The sequence below is a fragment of the Emericellopsis atlantica genome, assembly GCF_019669845.1.
Source record: "Emericellopsis atlantica unplaced genomic scaffold F5Z01scaffold_5, whole genome shotgun sequence".
Classification (NCBI taxonomy): Eukaryota; Fungi; Ascomycota; class Sordariomycetes; order Hypocreales; family Bionectriaceae; genus Emericellopsis; species Emericellopsis atlantica.
In genome coordinates, this window is record NW_025764707.1 from 288,185 (window position 1) to 305,378 (window position 17,194).

The 17,194-nt window shown below is 54.9% G+C and overlaps 5 protein-coding genes across 5 annotated transcripts; 2 read left to right on the plus strand and 3 right to left on the minus strand.

Moving 5' to 3' along the window:
• Nucleotides 1-77: 77 nt before the first annotated feature.
• Nucleotides 78-3,447, minus strand: F5Z01DRAFT_647488 (uncharacterized protein). Its single transcript, XM_046262984.1, has 4 exons — nt 3,340-3,447; nt 2,844-3,046; nt 831-2,794; nt 78-775 (listed from the first exon to the last, which is right to left on the minus strand). Exons 2-4 carry the CDS (start codon nt 2,956-2,958, stop codon nt 290-292), a joined length of 2,565 nt encoding a protein of 854 aa, XP_046120966.1. The 5' UTR covers nt 2,959-3,046; nt 3,340-3,447; the 3' UTR covers nt 78-289.
• A 567-nt stretch (nt 3,448-4,014) lies between these two features.
• Nucleotides 4,015-6,513, plus strand: F5Z01DRAFT_617040 (MOSC N-terminal beta barrel domain-containing protein; the record flags this gene model as incomplete). Its single annotated transcript, XM_046260952.1, has 2 exons — nt 4,015-4,102; nt 4,151-6,513. 2 exons carry the CDS (start codon nt 4,015-4,017, stop codon nt 6,511-6,513), a joined length of 2,451 nt encoding a protein of 816 aa, XP_046120967.1.
• A 381-nt stretch (nt 6,514-6,894) lies between these two features.
• On the plus strand, nt 6,895-9,660 carry F5Z01DRAFT_448480 (uncharacterized protein). Its single transcript, XM_046259821.1, has 5 exons — nt 6,895-7,652; nt 7,702-7,769; nt 7,822-7,982; nt 8,038-8,828; nt 8,882-9,660. The coding sequence occupies exons 1-5, from the start codon at nt 7,374-7,376 to the stop codon at nt 9,527-9,529; spliced, it is 1,947 nt and encodes a 648-aa protein (XP_046120968.1). The 5' UTR covers nt 6,895-7,373; the 3' UTR covers nt 9,530-9,660.
• An 876-nt stretch (nt 9,661-10,536) lies between these two features.
• On the minus strand, nt 10,537-13,172 carry F5Z01DRAFT_448548 (uncharacterized protein). Its single transcript, XM_046259824.1, has 3 exons — nt 13,037-13,172; nt 12,717-12,983; nt 10,537-12,667 (listed from the first exon to the last, which is right to left on the minus strand). Exons 1-3 carry the CDS (start codon nt 13,076-13,078, stop codon nt 10,829-10,831), a joined length of 2,148 nt encoding a protein of 715 aa, XP_046120969.1. The 5' UTR covers nt 13,079-13,172; the 3' UTR covers nt 10,537-10,828.
• Nucleotides 13,173-13,566: 394 nt separating this feature from the next.
• Nucleotides 13,567-15,768, minus strand: F5Z01DRAFT_696436 (6-phosphogluconate dehydrogenase; the record flags this gene model as incomplete). Its single annotated transcript, XM_046266286.1, has 4 exons — nt 13,567-14,746; nt 14,799-15,354; nt 15,411-15,530; nt 15,755-15,768. 4 exons carry the CDS (start codon nt 15,766-15,768, stop codon nt 13,871-13,873), a joined length of 1,566 nt encoding a protein of 521 aa, XP_046120970.1. The 3' UTR covers nt 13,567-13,870.
• Between the last annotated feature and the right edge of the window lie 1,426 nt (nt 15,769-17,194).

Genomic DNA, 17,194 nt, shown 5'->3' on the forward strand with positions numbered 1-17,194 from the left:
TTGCCGAGTGAATACGGTACTTACATGTCTGAACGCTTCAGTTCAGTTCCACCACGTGAGAACCTCAGAAACAGGCATGTTCTTAAGCTGCGATTGATAATTGTAGCTATGTGACCAAATTTCTTAACTAGAGTTCCAATCTGTCATTCGTTCCCATTCTGTACAGCCACCCCATTAACCCACCTGAACGCCTTAAGCAGATTAAGCAAGCCACCGCGTCTCCGTTCCTTGATATCTTTTTTTTCTAAATGGGACAGCAGCACCTTTACAACACATACAGCCTCACAAGCTAGTAGTTGAGCTCGCCGCTGCCACCTCCTGCCACGTGGTCCAAGTCCTCGTAGCTCTTCAGGCTGCGCCCTTGGACAGCCTCCTGGGGGCCACCGGCAGCAGCGCCAGCGCCGTCCCCCCAGCGCGAGCCACCGGGGCGACGTCCAGGGTCAAACCGCCCTCCACGACGATCGTAAGGTCCAGATCTGAATTGGCCGCGGTTGCTCTGCATGCCCCCGCGACGCATAGGGCCCCCTGATCGGTCGTCGCCCATGCCATTGAAGCCACCAGGCTGCATCCCCGCGAGGAATTGACCAAAGTTGGCCCCAGGTAGGGGAAGGTTCGGCATCATACCGTTCATGGAGAAGTTGGAGAGATTGAAACCCCTCGGTGTGCCGGCCATGCCTTGTCCATTCGGCTGCGGGAAGTGGCCGTTACTGTTGGCGTCTGTTCGCGACGGGGCAATGTGCGCAGGGTCCAGCACGTAGGCGTTAACCTGGTCAAACTATCAGGACCTCGTTAGCATCTGCATCTTTGACCATGTCGCGTTGTCTACACACCTCTTCTCTCAGGCCATCAAGCCAAACAGAGTGTCGCTTCTCGACGTGCTTCTTCCAAAAGTGCTCTTCCTTGAACAACTTGGTGCACTCAGGCACTTTGCACCTGAACTTGTGCTCATCCTCCTGCTTGACGTGCTTGAGCATCTCTTCCTCCACGGCTTCTTCCGTTGGCCGACCACCAAGCTTCCGGAGGTCGGCTGACGCGGGGTCAATGATCTGCATCACCTTGTCTTCAAAAGTCTTGACCCAATTGTAAGCTCGAAGCAGCTGCTGCTCAGCTTTACTCGTCGCGCCTCGGGGCTTTCGCTCTCCCTCTGGACTGTCAATCTCGCCCTCTTCGACCTTGTCGACGCGCTTCTTCTCGGGGAACGGTTCTCCGAGAGCGCTGGCGCGGGCTACCTCACGAGCAGTAGGGGACAGTGTCGAGCGCGGTCGACGGAGATGGCCAGCTGGGCACTTGCGGGTCAGCTCATGGACTGAATCGCTCTCGAACACGCAGAAGAAGCAGAAGTTGAAGACGCGTCGAAGGTACTCGATCAGCATGTCCAACTGCTTCTTCTTGGCAAGAAGCTCCTCGTCGTCCACGGCGTCTTCGTCCTCAATGGCGCCCTCTTCCTCCTCCTCTTCGTCAACGGCGCCTGCCTCGGCGTCGAGCATTTCATCATTCTCGGGTTCATGCTTGGCCGCCTTCTTGGTCGTCGGAAGTGCGGGCGGCTGCAGGCGGCCCTCATTCCTCATGTTCTCGACACGCTCCTCGACCTTGACGATGGCCTGGAAATCCGTCCCAAAGGAATCCTCAAAGTGGTTCACAAGCCGGCGGATCAACTCGAGGTCGCGGTCGATCCGTTCTGGCGCCGAGAACAAGTCCCACAAAGCCTTCTTTCTCGGGTTGCTCGGCGGGTTGTGGATCCCAACGTGACACACAAAGTCACCTCGCTGCTCGTCCTTGACCGTCTTGCCATTGATGGCCTGCAGACCCTTCTCGGCTGTGCTGACAGGCTGGGGCGATGGCTGGGGCGATCTTATCGGCTCATCGCCATCTCTGTCTTCGTCCTTCGGGTCGACGCGATCGGTTGACATCTCCGCATCTGAGCCAGGGTGCAGCATCACCCAGCCGATGCGGTGGTACCGTTTGCTTGGGTTGGGGTCGGACAATGACAGCCATTTGAAACCTCCTTCCTCTTCGCCAAGATGTTCCTTGCAGAAAGACTCCAGGTTTGCCCGGCTCACATGAGGAGCAATGGTCTTGATGAGCAATGCAGGTTGTAGCTGTGCCTCGTCCCTCACATCCGCGCTGGTGGTAGGGACCAGGTCGCCTACTCCAAGGACATCGTGAGTTTCACCCTCTTCTTTGTCTGTCGCGGCTACGCCATTCTCGTTCTTCGTCAGACCCTCAAGGGTGAGGTCATCGAGCACACCAGCGTCAAGAGCATGTTCCCATTGCGCATACGAGCCTTTGCGCATCTCGTTGAGCCTCGCGCGGAAAGGATCCCTCACTTCCGCGACGTAGCGCTCCTTGAACCACTGCTCACCCTTGTGCTCGGATACAAAGGTGCGAGCCATCTTGGCCTGCAATTCTTCCTTGTACGCATCGTACGCTGCCTGGATCTTGGCCTTCTCCCTTTCCCGTTCCTCTTGGGCTTCCTTGGGTCCGCGAGGCCGTTCTGCCTCGCGACGGCGTCCAGTCCGCGCTCGTTCTTTATCTTCCTTGATTTTCTCATTCATTCTCCACCATTCGCTGAAGTAAGAGAATCCGACCTGATACGGGAGCTTTGAGGGATCGACAACCGGGTTGTGCAGCACAGCGGGTGCTCCGCTGTCTTGCCCGGGAACGTAACGGTCGATCGCTGGCGGGCTACGACGGCGGTCATCGCGATCACGGTCGTCGCGCCTCGGGCGCGGTTCGTATCTGTCAATGTTCGGGACGGGTGATCTGGAACGACGTCGCTCGCGGCGGTCGTGGCCTTGAATAGGTTAGGAGCGAGCCTTGAATTCGGAAAGAGGCTGACAAACCTGGCGATCGCCCACGATAGTAAGAATCCCCTCTGTCGTCGCGAGTTCTGTCGCGGGAGTCATCGCGCGGGCGAGGCGAGCGCGCCGAATCGCGATACGAGGAGTACGAGTCCATGTTGGCAGACAGGGACGGTCAATCCATCAAGCGAAAACTGCACAACGACAACCGACACTTGATGCAGTGGATCTGAGCGGTTTGACGTCTTGAAGATTGTCAGAGGTACGTTTAAGCAAAGGTGACAAAAGAGTTGGTGGCTGTGCTGCGCGAGGCAAAGTAGATCAAGAAGCAGAAGTGAGTGAGAGGTAACTGGGAGTCGCCCTCGGGCAATCCCACAAGAAAAGAGATCTGAATGGCAACATCGTGAGAAACGGGACGGAGACGTGGTGCATCGGGATCGACGGTCCGCAGCATAGGAAGCTGCAATGAAGAACCGCGAGCTAGGGGAGGTTGGGCAGAGGTGTCGATGAGCAGTAGAGAAGAAATAGTTGAACGAACATTCTGAAGGATGATGCAGCTCGAACGAGCAAACGGGGCAGACCAGGGCCGTTGATCAATTGAAGCGCTGCGAGAAAACGGCCAGCGTTGTTGCGAGGGCGAAGGAAGCTGAACTGGAGCCGGAGCTGCTGCCGATGCGAAGTCGCGCGGATGCGTGTAGGGTCGTCAGCTCCGGCCTGCACCTCTGGCACAGTGCGCGCGGAGCTCAATTGGTGCGACGCGCGCCCAATCATCAATACTGTATAGGCCCCACTCATCTAACTCTGTTCACCTCTGACAGCCACCTTGAGATGCTAGTGCACAGTGCATGAACTACTCGCGTCAGCCAATGAGAGTGGCTGACCACTGCCTAGGGCGGGAATGGAAGGTGGCGATCTCCGTCTCGCCGGACTAAACCGAGACCACGAGTACCTCACCTATGATAAGAGAGGATGAGCACCTGCATCACGTCTCTATGGCCCAGTCATCGCTGTCCTCTTCGCTTCGATATGCTTTGTCTCTCTCAATATCCGAGATGAAGGTTACATCAAAGGTACCTGTGGTTCGTACTTCACAGGCACGACGATCCTACGACATATGAGCAGTCGTTTCATCACCAAAGTCCATCTCTACCCAAACACTTGACGCCGTTCTTAAAGGGCGCTGAGCAAACAACCTGTCAGAAAAAACGGCAAGATGGAGGTAGATTTCCCCTGGAGGCAGGCCGACGAGTACGATGAGGGTATTGAACGCATGCGCAAGATCGAATACCCCATGCTGCAGGGTATGTGATGCATGCACGTACTGGTCCTGTTCACTGACAGCGCCCCAGATGCCACATACCTTGATCATGCGGGAACTACCCTGCCGGCAAAGTCTTTCATGGAGACCTTTGCGCAAGACATGATCTTGAACCTCTATGGAAATCCACATTCTGCCTCTGGCCCATCGCAGCGTTCAGCCGACCGCATCGAAAATGTGCGGTCACGGCTCCTTACCTTATTCAACGCTGATCCGAGTGAATACGATCTGGTCTTCGTCTCCAACACTACAGCTGGCGTCAAACTTGTGTCGGAAGGCATGAGATCATTGCCCGGTGGATTCAACTTTGCCCATCACCAGGCGTGTCATACCAGCCTCGTTGGTGTTCGCGAAGAAGCTCAACATGCTCGCTGCTTTGATGACGAAGACGCTGAACAGCTTCTTCAGGGGGGCGCGTCGTTATTTGATGATTGCGCGGACACTCCGGATACACTCGTGGCGTTCACTGCTCAGTCCCATTTTGACGGGAAACGATATCCTCTCACATGGGCCAGAGACATCAGAGACTGCTCTCCTGCCAGTCAGTCTCGAACTTATACTCTCCTCGATGCGGCGTCCCTGGCCGCAACATCGCCACTCGATCTCAGTGACCATGACCGCGCCCCTGATTTCACAGTCTTAAGTCTGTACAAACTATTCGGGTTTCCTGACGTGGGTGTTCTCATCGTTCGCCTGGCGGCTGGATCCGTCTTTTCTCGAAGAAAGTACTTTGGAGGGGGAACCGTGGACATGGTTATCACTGGAAAGGAACAATGGCACGCGCCCAAAATGGATCTCCTCCACGAACGTCTGGAAGATGGCACACTCCCTTTCCACAACATTATCTCAGTGGAGGCAGCCATCGACACCCACCAAGTACTCTACGGGTCCATGGCTCAAGTGTCCTCTCATACGAGTCGACTAAGAAAACAACTCGTCAATGGCCTCCATGCATTGGAGCACGGAAACGGAAACCCTCTATGCAAGGTGTATGGCGAAGCAGGGAATGGTGCGGACTTTGGACCGATTGTGTCTTTCAACTTAAGGAATATCGCTGGGGCATGGCTAAGTCTTGCCGAATTCGACAAGATTGCGACTTTGAAGCAGATGCACGTCCGAACCGGAGGCATGTGTAGCCCTGGTGGCCTTGCATCCGCCCTGTGTCTCCAGCCGTGGGAGATGAAGCGCAACTTCTCGGCGGGCCTTCGTTGCGGCACGGACAGCGATCTCACGGACGGCAAACCAAGTGGCGTTATTCGAGTTAGCTTCGGGGCCATGAGTACTGCATCGGATGTCACTCGCTTCTTGGACTTTCTGAAGGATTTCTTTATCGAGGATGAGCCCCCGAACCCGACGATCCGGACGACCTTGCATGCTTCATCACGTGGTCTCCAGGTAAAAAGCCTCTCCGTCTTTCCTATAAAGAGCTGTGGGCCTTTCGAAATCCCGCCCGGGGTGCGCTGGGAGGTGAAGCGAGAGGGTTTGGCGTGGGATAGAGAGTGGTGTCTGGTGCATCGTGGCTCTGGCCAGGCTCTCAGCCAGAAGCGCTACCCGCAGATGGCTCTGTTGAAGCCTGAGTTGGATTTTGAACAAGGTACTCTGCGGATTTCCTGCAGAGGGACCCCTCAACTAGGTTCGGCCGAAGTGCCCTTGTCACTTAATCCGGATCTATTCGAGGACAACCCGCGGCAAATCTCGTCTCGCGTCTGTGGCGAGTCTATATCAACTCATTACTACAAGTCTCAGAGGATCAACAGCTTCTTCTCCGAAGCTTTGGGCATACCGTGTACCTTGGCTCGCTTCCCTGCTGGCGGGAAAGGCTCAGGTAGTCGGTCTTCGAAGGCCAGGATCCAACAGTACCAGCAGGCGAATACCCATCAGAGACTACCCGGTTCATTTCCTGATATACCATCTCCTCCTGATTCGGATAGCGAGGTACAGCACCACGGAAAGATACTTCTGTCAAACGAAAGTCCTATTTTGATGATTCAGAGTGCGAGTGTTGCCGCACTCAATAAGGGGATTGAGGCAAGGGGCAGTGGCAGAGTTGATGAAGCGTCGTTCCGTGCCAACATTGTCTTTGGACCAAGCGGACAAGATGACGAGGAGCACCCGTTTGCTGAAGACACATGGCGGTCTATTCGGATAGGTTCTCAGGATTTCAAGTTGCTCGGTGCGTGCCGACGTTGCCAGATGGTATGTGTGGACCAGCAGACCGGGGAGAAACGACAGGAGCCGTACTCTACCTTGGCCAAAACGAGGAGATTTGACGGGAAAGTGTACTTTGGATGCCACATGCGGCACGAGCCGAGTACCATCAGGAGAACCGCAGAGGAGCAGTGGCCGACCATACAGGTGGGAGACCGGGTCACAGTTGAAGACATGCACATTTAGCGGTGGTTTGATGGATCAACACAGCGTGTATTTAGGCAGCATGATTGATGAAGGTATATACCTTAAAGAGTTGGTCGTTTGGAGCTTGAGTCCTCGGTAGTCTATGATATTGATGTGCTGAATAAGACATGTCCTCGACTTCAATAACAGCACTGCCTTGGAGCCAAGCGCTCTGAGCTTGTGTTTCCATGCTTCGTTATGTCAATAGACTCAATATGATATGCCCCTGACAAGGACAAACTCTTCGCCGTAGTCGAGGAGGGGGGGAAGAAAGTAAACAATCAGGGGCTGGTTATCTGATGCTTGATAAGGCCCCTGATAGCGATAAGCTTAATCCAACAACCCGATCTATCACGCACTCCTTGTCTACCAGGTAGGTTTATTCTACTCACATCATCCATCTCCCGAACACCCAACCTTCCTCACTATGACAGGCGGTCGAACATCAAAGCTCCATTCTGCTGCGCCGCACGCGTCTCACGGCATCCCCCTGCCTCAATCGCCTGCTTTCATCACGTGAACAGGCTGAGCAACTCTGGGCGACATGCAATGCGCCGCAGCAACAAGGATCACAGCAAAGCCGCCCACACACGGTGCTCCACAGCAACATGCATCCCTGTCCGTGGTGGTCAATGTGGGAGTGAGGCTGAAATTACATCCCGTGAACGAGCGTTGACTCCGACTCTTCTACTCTGCCGAATTCCCATCGTAGATCTGTGTCTGTATATATGTCCACAGTCCGCGCCCCTGGACTACCGTGTCGCAGGCATGCGTATTCGTTGATCTTGTCAGACCCCTTCCGACCGTCTGAACACAAATGTTAAGGCGTGTTCTACTCCGGCCCCCACTACCCGGCCAAGATGACACTGTTCGTTCACCACGGTTCGGACCTGTTCACCTACGACCAACAAGCCACCTCTGCGCAAGTGCTACTGAGAGGCGATGATGCATACACAAGAGTCGAGTACGACGAGTATGTGGTGTATAGCAGGCGGCCTGCCACACCTACGCCGGACGGAGAGCCTACAAAGGAAAGTCACAGCGATGCACATATCACACATCGTTTCAGCCACAATGATTCATCAGGAGCGCATATGCTCGACCTGGCTTTCAGAAATGGGTTTATGGTGGACAGAAATGTATGTTAGGCTCTCCAATGTGCCAAAGAGTCCGGCTGACGCTTTGCAGGGCGAGTTTCGTATTCCTGAGCCGCATGAGGAAGGCATGGAAGACTTACATGGCCGAGTCCGTAGAGTGTGAGTTTTTTATCGAGCATTGAGCGATCAAGGTCTGATGTATTGTCCCCAGAATATGTTTCCGGAGAACTTCACCTATAGAAGGTGCCCCAGATATGCTCAGTCTCTCCGAGACTGACTTGGCTGACCTTGATCTGCATCCCGCAACGCTGCAGTACTCTACTCGCGTGGCAACCGAGTCTAGATTCTGGTCGAGGGACCGAACCATGCTCAGTGAGTCTTCATCAGCTCACTGCCGATGCTTTCCTTTAGGACTCACATACTACAGGCTTGATCTTGTCATTCTCAGAGTCGGCCAAGACGCCGTGCGACTTTTTGTCCATGACATATAACGTTCTTACGCGATCAGCCACCATTTTAATCAGGCAAACCTGGGAGCCAAGGCGGCACCGTCTTGACGATATGGACGAGTACGATCACAGGCTGGAATCATGCCGCGATCAATGGGCCCATCCACTCGTCATGCCAGTGATCCTCCTTCAGGTACAGTTCATGCGTTGCGAAGAAGCGGTGCAGGAAAACTCGCTTGATGTCGTTGCTCTGGAACAAGAGGTCAGCAGTACATTGAGCACAGATGGCTTCGACGCCAGCGACCCAAAGATTAGACGTCGGCTAGGCAATGGCGGCGATGACGTGAAAGCATGGGGTCCCATGAACATGACAAACCTCATGAAGCGGGCGCACGAGGTCCTGCGAGACACAATCAAGCTTCTGGATACTATACGTTGGATGGAACGAGCGGTGAAGTTGCTGATCATCTCTGGGGACGAGCTGGCCGAACGGATGGAGGGTTCCACGGCTCCGCCACCGACGCGTGACTTAAACATGGGAGGAGATCAGTTCGGCTCCTATGAAAGGGACCCATCCCCTTTGCCCTTTCTGTCGGTCCCAGAAGGCGGGAGACGGCCAAGAGCAAGGTCTGCACTTGGAATGGCCGACGAGCTTGGCCTACATTGGCACGAGATTCGGCAATACCTCGAGGGTCTCTTACGCCTAACAATGAGTCTGGAGACGGAACGGCGCATGGCTGATTCTCGGTGTCGAGCGCAGATCGATATTGTTGGTCCTTCCTCCCCATGGTCTGTCTGACTGAAGGCTAATCCATTCAACAGATCTACAGTCGAATGGCACAAGAGGACAACGCTCTCAACGCCCGCATGGCTGTGGCGTCTAGTCGTGACAGTGCTTCCATGAAGGCCCTTGCCGTCATCACGGCCATATTCCTCCCGGGAGAGTTCATTGGCACACTATTCGGCATGTCCATGTTTGACTGGCTCGCACCAAGCAAAGACGAGGAAGACGGGGGTAGTGGAGGCGGCAAGAAAACGGTAGGTGGCGGCGACGAATCCGAAAACATCCTCAGTCGCAACTTTTGGGTGTATTGGATCATCTCCATCCCCCTGACACTGTTCATCATCCTCGTGTGGCGCCTATGGTGGGTCACCCAGGACCGTTACTTCAGGCGGCATCTTTCGCAAGAGCTGAGTGAGGAGCGTTTCTGGACCGCTGATGGGAACCCCCGAGAACTGGAGCACAGCTTCATACATGACATTTTCTGGCTATCATCGCGCCGCGAGGAGAGCAGATCCACGAGAGCGCGGCCCCAGAGTGAGAGGCCCCCGGCTATGTCGATGAACGGTAGTCACGATAAATGGGGTGGTACACTGCAGCGTACGCAAACAAGGGCATCTACAGTGAGGCAGGAACAGATTCTGCAGGCACGACAGCGAAGTATGCAGAATAGGTCCGTTGTGGTGTAAAACAGAATCCCTGAGAGATTCGCTACTCGGAACAAACAACATGCACAAGATAAAAGGAAGCATTTTCACCCCTGTTTTCCATTCCTATCGACCTTTTCCCCTTTGCCCGCAGCTAAAGCAAAATGAACCCAAATTCCATGTGCCCTTGAACCTCACTCACTTACCTACCTTTTGTAACTTTGCCTCAGACTGACAGCCCCTATTTGGTAACCAGCAAATCAAGGGTCTGGTAGTCTGCAATCGCATTGCTCATGTTATGATCATAAGTGGCCATGAAGCCCGCGTTCTCGATCGCAAGCACGAGCCGGCCAAAGTGATAGGCCGCATTGTTGATACCAAGCTCATAGTCAAGAGTCATGATCCAATCCTCCATGCCCATCGAGGCGACATTGTAGCCATCAGCAGCCTCGCAAAGCTCTTTGACGGCCCAGGCGTCCTTAATGTTCAGGGTTGCGGCATCGACTTCGACAGTGTGAGGCATCTTGTACGTATGTGTGTGTGTGTGTGTGTTTGGTGAGGTGGTAGGTTACTTTTGTGTTGTGAGACTGTAGGGGATGTCTTGAGTTTGTTGGAAGGCTGAAGTGGATGGTTATGCAAAAAGAAATTTACTGACAGCCGATTATCTACTTATATACGCATCTTTAGTGAAGTGTGGGCTCGCACATGAACTACTCATGTCCTTTCGCGGCGTTGTTCTGCCTTGTTCACACACAAAGGATCTTCGAGCTTGGACGTTCGTTATTCGAACACAAGCGAGGCTGAATAGTTCGGAGCGTCGAACAATCTAGGTTCATTGTCAAACAAATAGAGAGACAATACGCACAAAGAGCCCGAAGACAATAACCTTTCGCATCATCTTGGATCCAGGACCACAGGAAGAGTTAAACACTACAACACACTACTAAAGCTCACGCGAACACAAGGAGTCAACATAAGAACAAGAGCTCTGATCATTAATATTCGCTACGCATGAACTAGTACCAACCTGTATGTTGTGTAGGAGGATCCTTAGCTAATACGGGGTCCCCTATCGGGCTCCAACGAGGTGTATGCGCGTCGCTAACAACGTCACCTGTTCACCAATTCAGAGTCGTCCGGCGTGATCGTTTACATAGGTGACTTTCCTACAAATCGAGCAGTGACAAGCTGGAACATGCACACACCGCCTTGGCAGTACAGTGAACAACAGATGCATTCTACCTGCGCGTAAAGTAAATCCAACAGACCGGACGCCTGAATCCCCTCTTGTAAGGTCTACCCCGACTTTTGTCGTCTCGACGATAAGCACCAGGTGCTTCCTTACATGCCATCCTGGCCACTAGGTGTCTGCCCTGCCGAGCCACCCACTCCATGGAAAGCATCACCAAAGGCGGAGTCTTCCATGTCCATGCTGAGATCGAGTCCATCGCCCATGGAGCCTGCTCCCCCGTCAAGGTCACCGGTGTCAAAGCTTGCCAGTGCATCGCCAGCCGAATCAAGATCACCCAATGACCCAAAGTCGCTCTGATCGAAGCCAGTGTCGGTGAGCCCAGGTGTACCTGCTGCCGACGGGACCTTTGGCACTGGGGGTTTTGGCTCAGCGCCGCCGTTAGCAGCTGAGGGCGCATTTGAGGTGGCCGTGTTGTCTTTAGGAACCACCACCCAGTCACCTCCTGTCGTGTTCTGGCCGGGTGTCACTTTCTGAGCCTCTGTACCGCCCATGCTCACGTCACCGCTTTGCTGCTGCTGTTGCGGCTGGTGCGGCTGGTGCTGCATAGACTGCTGCTGCTGCTGCGGAACAGCTGGAGACCCGACATTGACGTTTTGGGGCGTGGCTGCACTCGACTGGGCACCCGCCAGATGAGCCTGGGGAGTCGGGAAATTTCCCGGCGTGGAATGTGATGACATCCCCGTGCCCATCTGATCGAGGAGGCCTGCTGCTGTGTTGCCCATGTCAATGTCCGACTCGCCCATCATGAGAGCACTGTTTTGGGAGCCAGCATTGGATGCTTGCCGTGACATCTGGTTGGAGGGCGCCGCTGCAACAGGCGCCGGTTCGGGTGCCACTGGGGCTTGATAGCCACCCTTTTGAACGCATTTGACGGTCGGCTGGCTCTCAATCTTGCGTCCTGTCGAGTCCTCAATCTCCTTCATGATCTCATCCACCGTCTTCTTCAACTCCTCGTTCTTGATTTCGCCGTTCTCATGGGGCATCCAGAGCTCTGACCCGGCATCCTGGAGATACCTCAGCTCCTTCTCCCGAACACTCATGATTGACTTGCCCTTCATGGCTGCGAGGTCTGCCTCATGCGTCTTCTTCATTTCCTCCATCTCCGCCTTCTCTTTGGCAATGTGCTCATCCACCCGTTTGCGGAACTCGGTAGCCTTTTCGGGGTCCAGGCGGCCAACATAGGCCTTGTCTGCCTCAACAGTCTGCTGGTAGGCCTCAGCACCCTGGGCCGCGAAAATGCCTTCGGTGAGGGAAGCCAGACTACCCTTGAGACCTAGTCCAAGATCCGAAGGCGTAATCTGGTACATCCTGTAGGGCGAAGACAGGATCTCCTCCATCCACTCGTGATTCTGCTGGTAGCGGGCGTACGAAATCTCACGGGGTGTCATGTGATCAAACATGTCACCTCTGGAGGTGTCCTCGTCATCATCAAAGGCCGCCATGTCCATAGGTCCTGGCACGTTCTGGCCGGGCATACCCGGAGCAGGTCCCTGCTGGCTAGGGTTGGACGCGTGCCTCGCTCGCTTTGCCGGCGGACCAGCCATGCCCTGGGGAGGGTAGGCCATGTGTTGCGGGACACCTCGAGGTGCCATCTGCTGCTCCATGGGTCGTCCGGTGAGCTCCGGCAGAGTTGGCCAATTGGCCCGATCCGACAGCATGAAGTCCTTGCGACGGATCTGCCCTTGTCGAAGGAGATGCTGACGCGCCTGCATGGTCGCGTGGATGCGCTGATCGACGGGAATCATATTCGCGGGCATCTGATCGGCGGGTTCCGCGGGACCCCAGTGAATTATGAACAGGTTCGGGTCTGGCTGCGGCGCGTTGGGGTGGCCTTGCGCTGGGACGAGGCGGAATCGACGTCGTGCGTGCGTGGCATACTGCTCCTGCTGAGGAATAAAACCTGACTTTAGATAGTAGATCTCGAGAATCTGTTCACAATTAGCAAAGTTTACGCACCCGTATCCGGAGCCGCCATACCAGTCCGTTGCCCAGGTCGTGTTTGTAGAGGGTCTCGGGGGGTGCCCAGACGTAGCCATCCGATGCAAACGCCGTGTTGAGCCTCTGCAGCGGTTGCCATGTCATGATGATCGTGCCATCAGCCGGACGTTCCAGGAACTGCCAGCAGAAGGAGGCCTTGTCGCGAGCGATGCTGGGCGCATTCATCAGCCAGTTGGCGACCTCATTGACATTGACATTGGCGACGCGCGGGAACCGGTGTGACGAGACGAGGTGAACATGACCAATCTAGGAACACGTTAGCAATGCGATGCTTAGAGAACAGACTGAGAAGGACGAACAAGTTCCTGCGGAACGCTGAAGCTGGGATCGGGTTGGCTCATGCTGGATACGGGCGCGCAGGGAGCTTGCGATCGCGACCGTGAGATGTGGCTTGTATGGATAGGACCGCCTGCCCGCGTAACACTTCCAACGCCAAGTAGTGCAGCACTGCGACAAAACGTGGATCTCTGTTTGAGCGGTGATGCTGCAATTGACTGCGCGATGGATGTCAGACGCGAGTGGCTGAGGCGATGTGGTCGGGGCGGGTTGCTGGTTGCGATGCGCGCCAGGCCGTTCCTCGCCCAAAAATCGTTCGCGACGAGGCTTTGGGGGCTGACCAATCACACGCGCCTCTGAGCTTCACCTTCAGTGACCTGTACCACGTACTAACTTATTACCAGGTATTCAAGAAGAATACTTTGCCTCACCAATGAGTTAGATCTAGAATGAATGAACTAGGTGGGCCCAATATTCACACGTTTGTGCAATCCAATATCCCAATATCAGTTTCACTGCATGCTTACTTATATAATTGTACCCATTGAAGATTGGAAAATACACATGTAACAAACGGGTTTGCCCTAATATCGAGATGCCTTCGAAACGTTGGGACGCTACACTTCAACTCAACATCAGTCTCCATCTTGCGACCAAGTGATCGATTAACATGTCTATTTTTTGCTGGTCATTCTTCAGATATTATCTGTGGCAATCCATCTTTTGGTCTCTTGCCCGACTCGACAACATGGATATCCAGTCCGCTCCGCCCTCGCATGGAGCAAATTATTCAAAAGCACACAAGCTGATGCGCAGCACCGCTCGCAAGCACTTCACACCCACTCCCCTTTGTTCTCTTACGCTTGGTACGTAGAGGCAGAGACGTTGCCGCCACGGCCAGTCCAGTTGACGTGGATGTCGGTGCCCTCCTTGTACTGCTCGGTGGCGTTCTCGGGCTTGATGCGGAAAGTGTGGGCACCGAAGTAGTCACGCTGAGCCTGGAGCAGGTTGGCGGGCAGGTTGGCGGTGCGGTAACCGTCGAACCAAGACAGAGCAGTGGAGAAGGCGGGGGTCGGGATACCGAGGGCAGCAGTCTTGCCCACAACCGCACGCCAGCCAGGCTGGGCATCGTGGATGGCCTTGTTGAAGAAGTCGTCGAACAGAAGGTTCTTCAGGTCAGGCTGCTTGCGGTAAGCAGAGGTGATGTCCTTGAGGAAAACGGAGCGGATGATGCAGCCACCACGCCACATAAGGGCGATGGAGGGCTTGTTGAGCTTCCAGCCGTACTCCTTGGCAGCCTCCTGCATGAGCATGAAACCCTGCGCATACGAGATGATCTTGGAGGCGTAGAGGGCCTGCTCGAGGTCGTCGAGGAACTGGGCCTTGTCGCCGTCAAACTTGGTCTCGCGGCTCTTGAACTCAAGAACCTTGGAGGCTTCCACGCGCTCGGGCTTGATGGCAGACAAGCAGCGGGACAGAACGGCCTCGGCAATGAGGGTGACGGGCATGCCCAGGTCGAGAGCGTTGACGGCAGTCCACTTGCCGGTGCCCTTCTGACCAGCCTGGTCGAGAATCTTCTCAACGAGAGGGGTGCCATCGTCGTCGTTGAAGTACATGATGTCGCGGGTGATCTCGATCAGGAACGAGTCAAGGACGCCCTTGTTCCACTTGGCGAAAACATCACCAATCTCCTTGCCGGACATGCCGAGACCACGCTTCATGATGTCGTAGGCCTGGGAAGAGATGTTAGCCCGGGACCGTCTAGACCGAATCCGAGATACATACCTCGCAGATGAGCTGCATGTCGCCGTACTCGATACCGTTGTGGACCATCTTCACGTAGTGACCAGCACCCTCGTCGCCAACCCACTCACAGCAAGCCTCACCGTCGCTCTTGGCAGAGATGCTCTGGAAGATGTCCTTGATGTGCGGCCAGGCCTCCTCGTTGCCACCGGGCATGATGGAGGGACCGTAGCGGGCACCCTCCTCACCACCAGAGACACCGGAGCCGACGAAGCGGATCTTCTTTTGGTTCAGGTACTGAGTGCGGCGGTTGGAGTCGGGGAAGTGAGAGTTGCCACCGTCAATGATGATATCGCCGGCCTCGAGGAGGGGCAGGAGCTTCTCGATCCAGTCGTCGACGGCCTGGCCAGCCTGGACGAGGAGCATGACACGGCGGGGGGTCTTGAGCTTGCTGACAAACTCCTCGACGGTGTGAGCACCGACAATGGACTTGCCCTTGGCCTCGTTCTCCAGGAAGCGGTCGACCTTGGAGACGGTTCGGTTGAAGGCGCAAACCGTGAAGCCGTGGTCGGCCATGTTCATGATGAGGTTCTGGCCCCTGTTTGCGGTTCGTCAGAAGGCAACACGATATCCTTGTTGGGTATCTGGACTTACATGACGGCCAGGCCAATGAGGCCCAGATCAGCACTGGGGACATTGTCAGCAACTTGATTCGAACTTGTGGATGATGAAGCGTTCTTTGCGCCGCCCAGCACAATGTTTGCGAGGCGAGCGCTGTATGGAGACCATGAGCCACTTGCGTATCCAAGCTGGATAGAGGGATGAGTGGGAGGACGGACGGCCCGCCGCACAACAGCTCAACACCAGGCGAAGCTCGCGATGGCAGCCTCACCACTGCGGGAATTGAGGTCATCGATGCGTAGAGCTATGAGGCAGCAGAGTTTGGGCGGGGTGGTGGGGTAACTTGATCAGATGGAGGGGCAGGGACGTGAACTTACACAGGACCGGACATGATGGCGTTGTGATGGAGGAAGAGTTGAGTTGCAAAAGTACAATGTCCAGCAGTGTGAGCTGAAGCAACGGCAGATGATGGAAGAGGAGGAGAGTTTGGAGATGAGGTCGGGAGGAGTGGAAGAAGGAAATGGATGGAAGGTTACTTAATAAAGACGGCTAGGGGGGGAAGGAGCCGAAGAGGGGACCATCGCGTACAAAAGTGGCTTCTCACTCCTCCAGACATCCACTGCGTCCGCGCTCTGCGCCTACCGTAGCAACCATCATGCCAATATGCTCTCGACACGACCCCCAAACAGCCGCAATCGCTGTCGAGACACGCCAAGAAAAGCGGGTATCACCGTAGTTCTGGCATTGATTGGAGGGGTTGTAGCTCGAAAAAACGGCTGCCCCGCGGCCTCATCGTCATCTTGGCCAGTCTTGGATTGCAAATGCCCTCATCTCTACGCTTGACTGGGCTCTGGCGAGCAGTACCTTGCGAGGAATTGCTTGTTCAGTCATTGCCTGGTGAAACGCTTCCTCACTTGCCCTGTCGAAGAGGGGCAGGAATATTTCTGGTCGCGCTCAAAAAAGATAGCTTCGCACGGACGGCTGCCACGCGATCGACGCCCATCAAATCCAGTCCGCACTACTACGTACTTGCACGTCTTACAAAGCCTACTGTACAGTGCTATGTCATACCTGGCTCGAGCACGGACGTGGAAAGCTCAACAACATGAATCTGGTCAGACACCAGTAGACCAACACTAACACAAGTATGTTGCACCGTAAGTAATAAGGAGAACCGCTGCCTCAGCTTGACCTCTGGGTCCAGCCAGCGACGGCATGCCAGCGTTGAGTAATGAATTGATGCTTCTGACGCTTCCCTGAACAGTGTCGCAGGTCAGTTCATCATATCCACGTTTTATTAGCTCATGACGGGCCATTCGACCTAAATTGCCTTCAGTCGGGACCATCGGGATGCTGCCCAGGAATTGGGTGGTCGGCTGCCAACGTTGACTGGTGGAGATTGTGGCTCTTTCACTTTTCACGCAATCATCACTGCGCAGTTTATAGCGATTCGAGGCATTTGTTGTGATTCCCGCCAGCGGCCAGCCTAAGAACAAGTTCACACAGCATGAGGTCACCCCCACGTCCAAGGTAATTACCTCAGTACGGAGTAGCAAGGAGAGGACTGGACAGCACGGAGTACCGGGTTGTCCAGAATTGCGCATCTGACGACCTACGTCGCAGCCTCATACGGCTGCTCTAACAAAGCCCGTATAATATGCAAGCAAGCACATGGGACAAACCAACCGGCGCATCGTGGTCAGGAGTCTCAGTCAGCATCCGGTCTAATGCCATTAGCATTAGCGACAGGGGTCCTGCATCTGCGGCCTGCAACGCATGATGAATCCGCATCCGAAGTGCTTCACCGTGGCGATTTT

Bases quoted from the DNA above. Each gene is read 5' to 3' on its own strand.
- F5Z01DRAFT_647488 (XM_046262984.1), bottom strand. From the start codon at position 2,958: ATGGACTCGTACTCCTCGTATCGCGATTCGGCGCGCTCGCCTCGCCCG. The intron at 2,795-2,843 runs GTTTGTCAGCCT...AACCTATTCAAG, and splicing joins CTATCGTGGGCGATCGCCAG to GCCACGACCGCCGCGAGCGA. The intron at 776-830 runs GTGTGTAGACAA...AGGTCCTGATAG, and splicing joins TTGATGGCCTGAGAGAAGAG to TTTGACCAGGTTAACGCCTA.
- F5Z01DRAFT_448480 (XM_046259821.1), top strand. From the start codon at position 7,374: ATGACACTGTTCGTTCACCACGGTTCGGACCTGTTCACCTACGACCAA. The intron at 7,770-7,821 runs GTGAGTTTTTTA...TATTGTCCCCAG, and splicing joins CATGGCCGAGTCCGTAGAGT to AATATGTTTCCGGAGAACTT. The intron at 7,983-8,037 runs GTGAGTCTTCAT...CACATACTACAG, and splicing joins GAGGGACCGAACCATGCTCA to GCTTGATCTTGTCATTCTCA.
- F5Z01DRAFT_448548 (XM_046259824.1), bottom strand. From the start codon at position 13,078: ATGAGCCAACCCGATCCCAGCTTCAGCGTTCCGCAGGAACTT. The intron at 12,984-13,036 runs GTTCGTCCTTCT...ACGTGTTCCTAG, and splicing joins TCAGCGTTCCGCAGGAACTT to ATTGGTCATGTTCACCTCGT. The intron at 12,668-12,716 runs GTATGGCGGCTC...AATTGTGAACAG, and splicing joins ACGACCTGGGCAACGGACTG to ATTCTCGAGATCTACTATCT.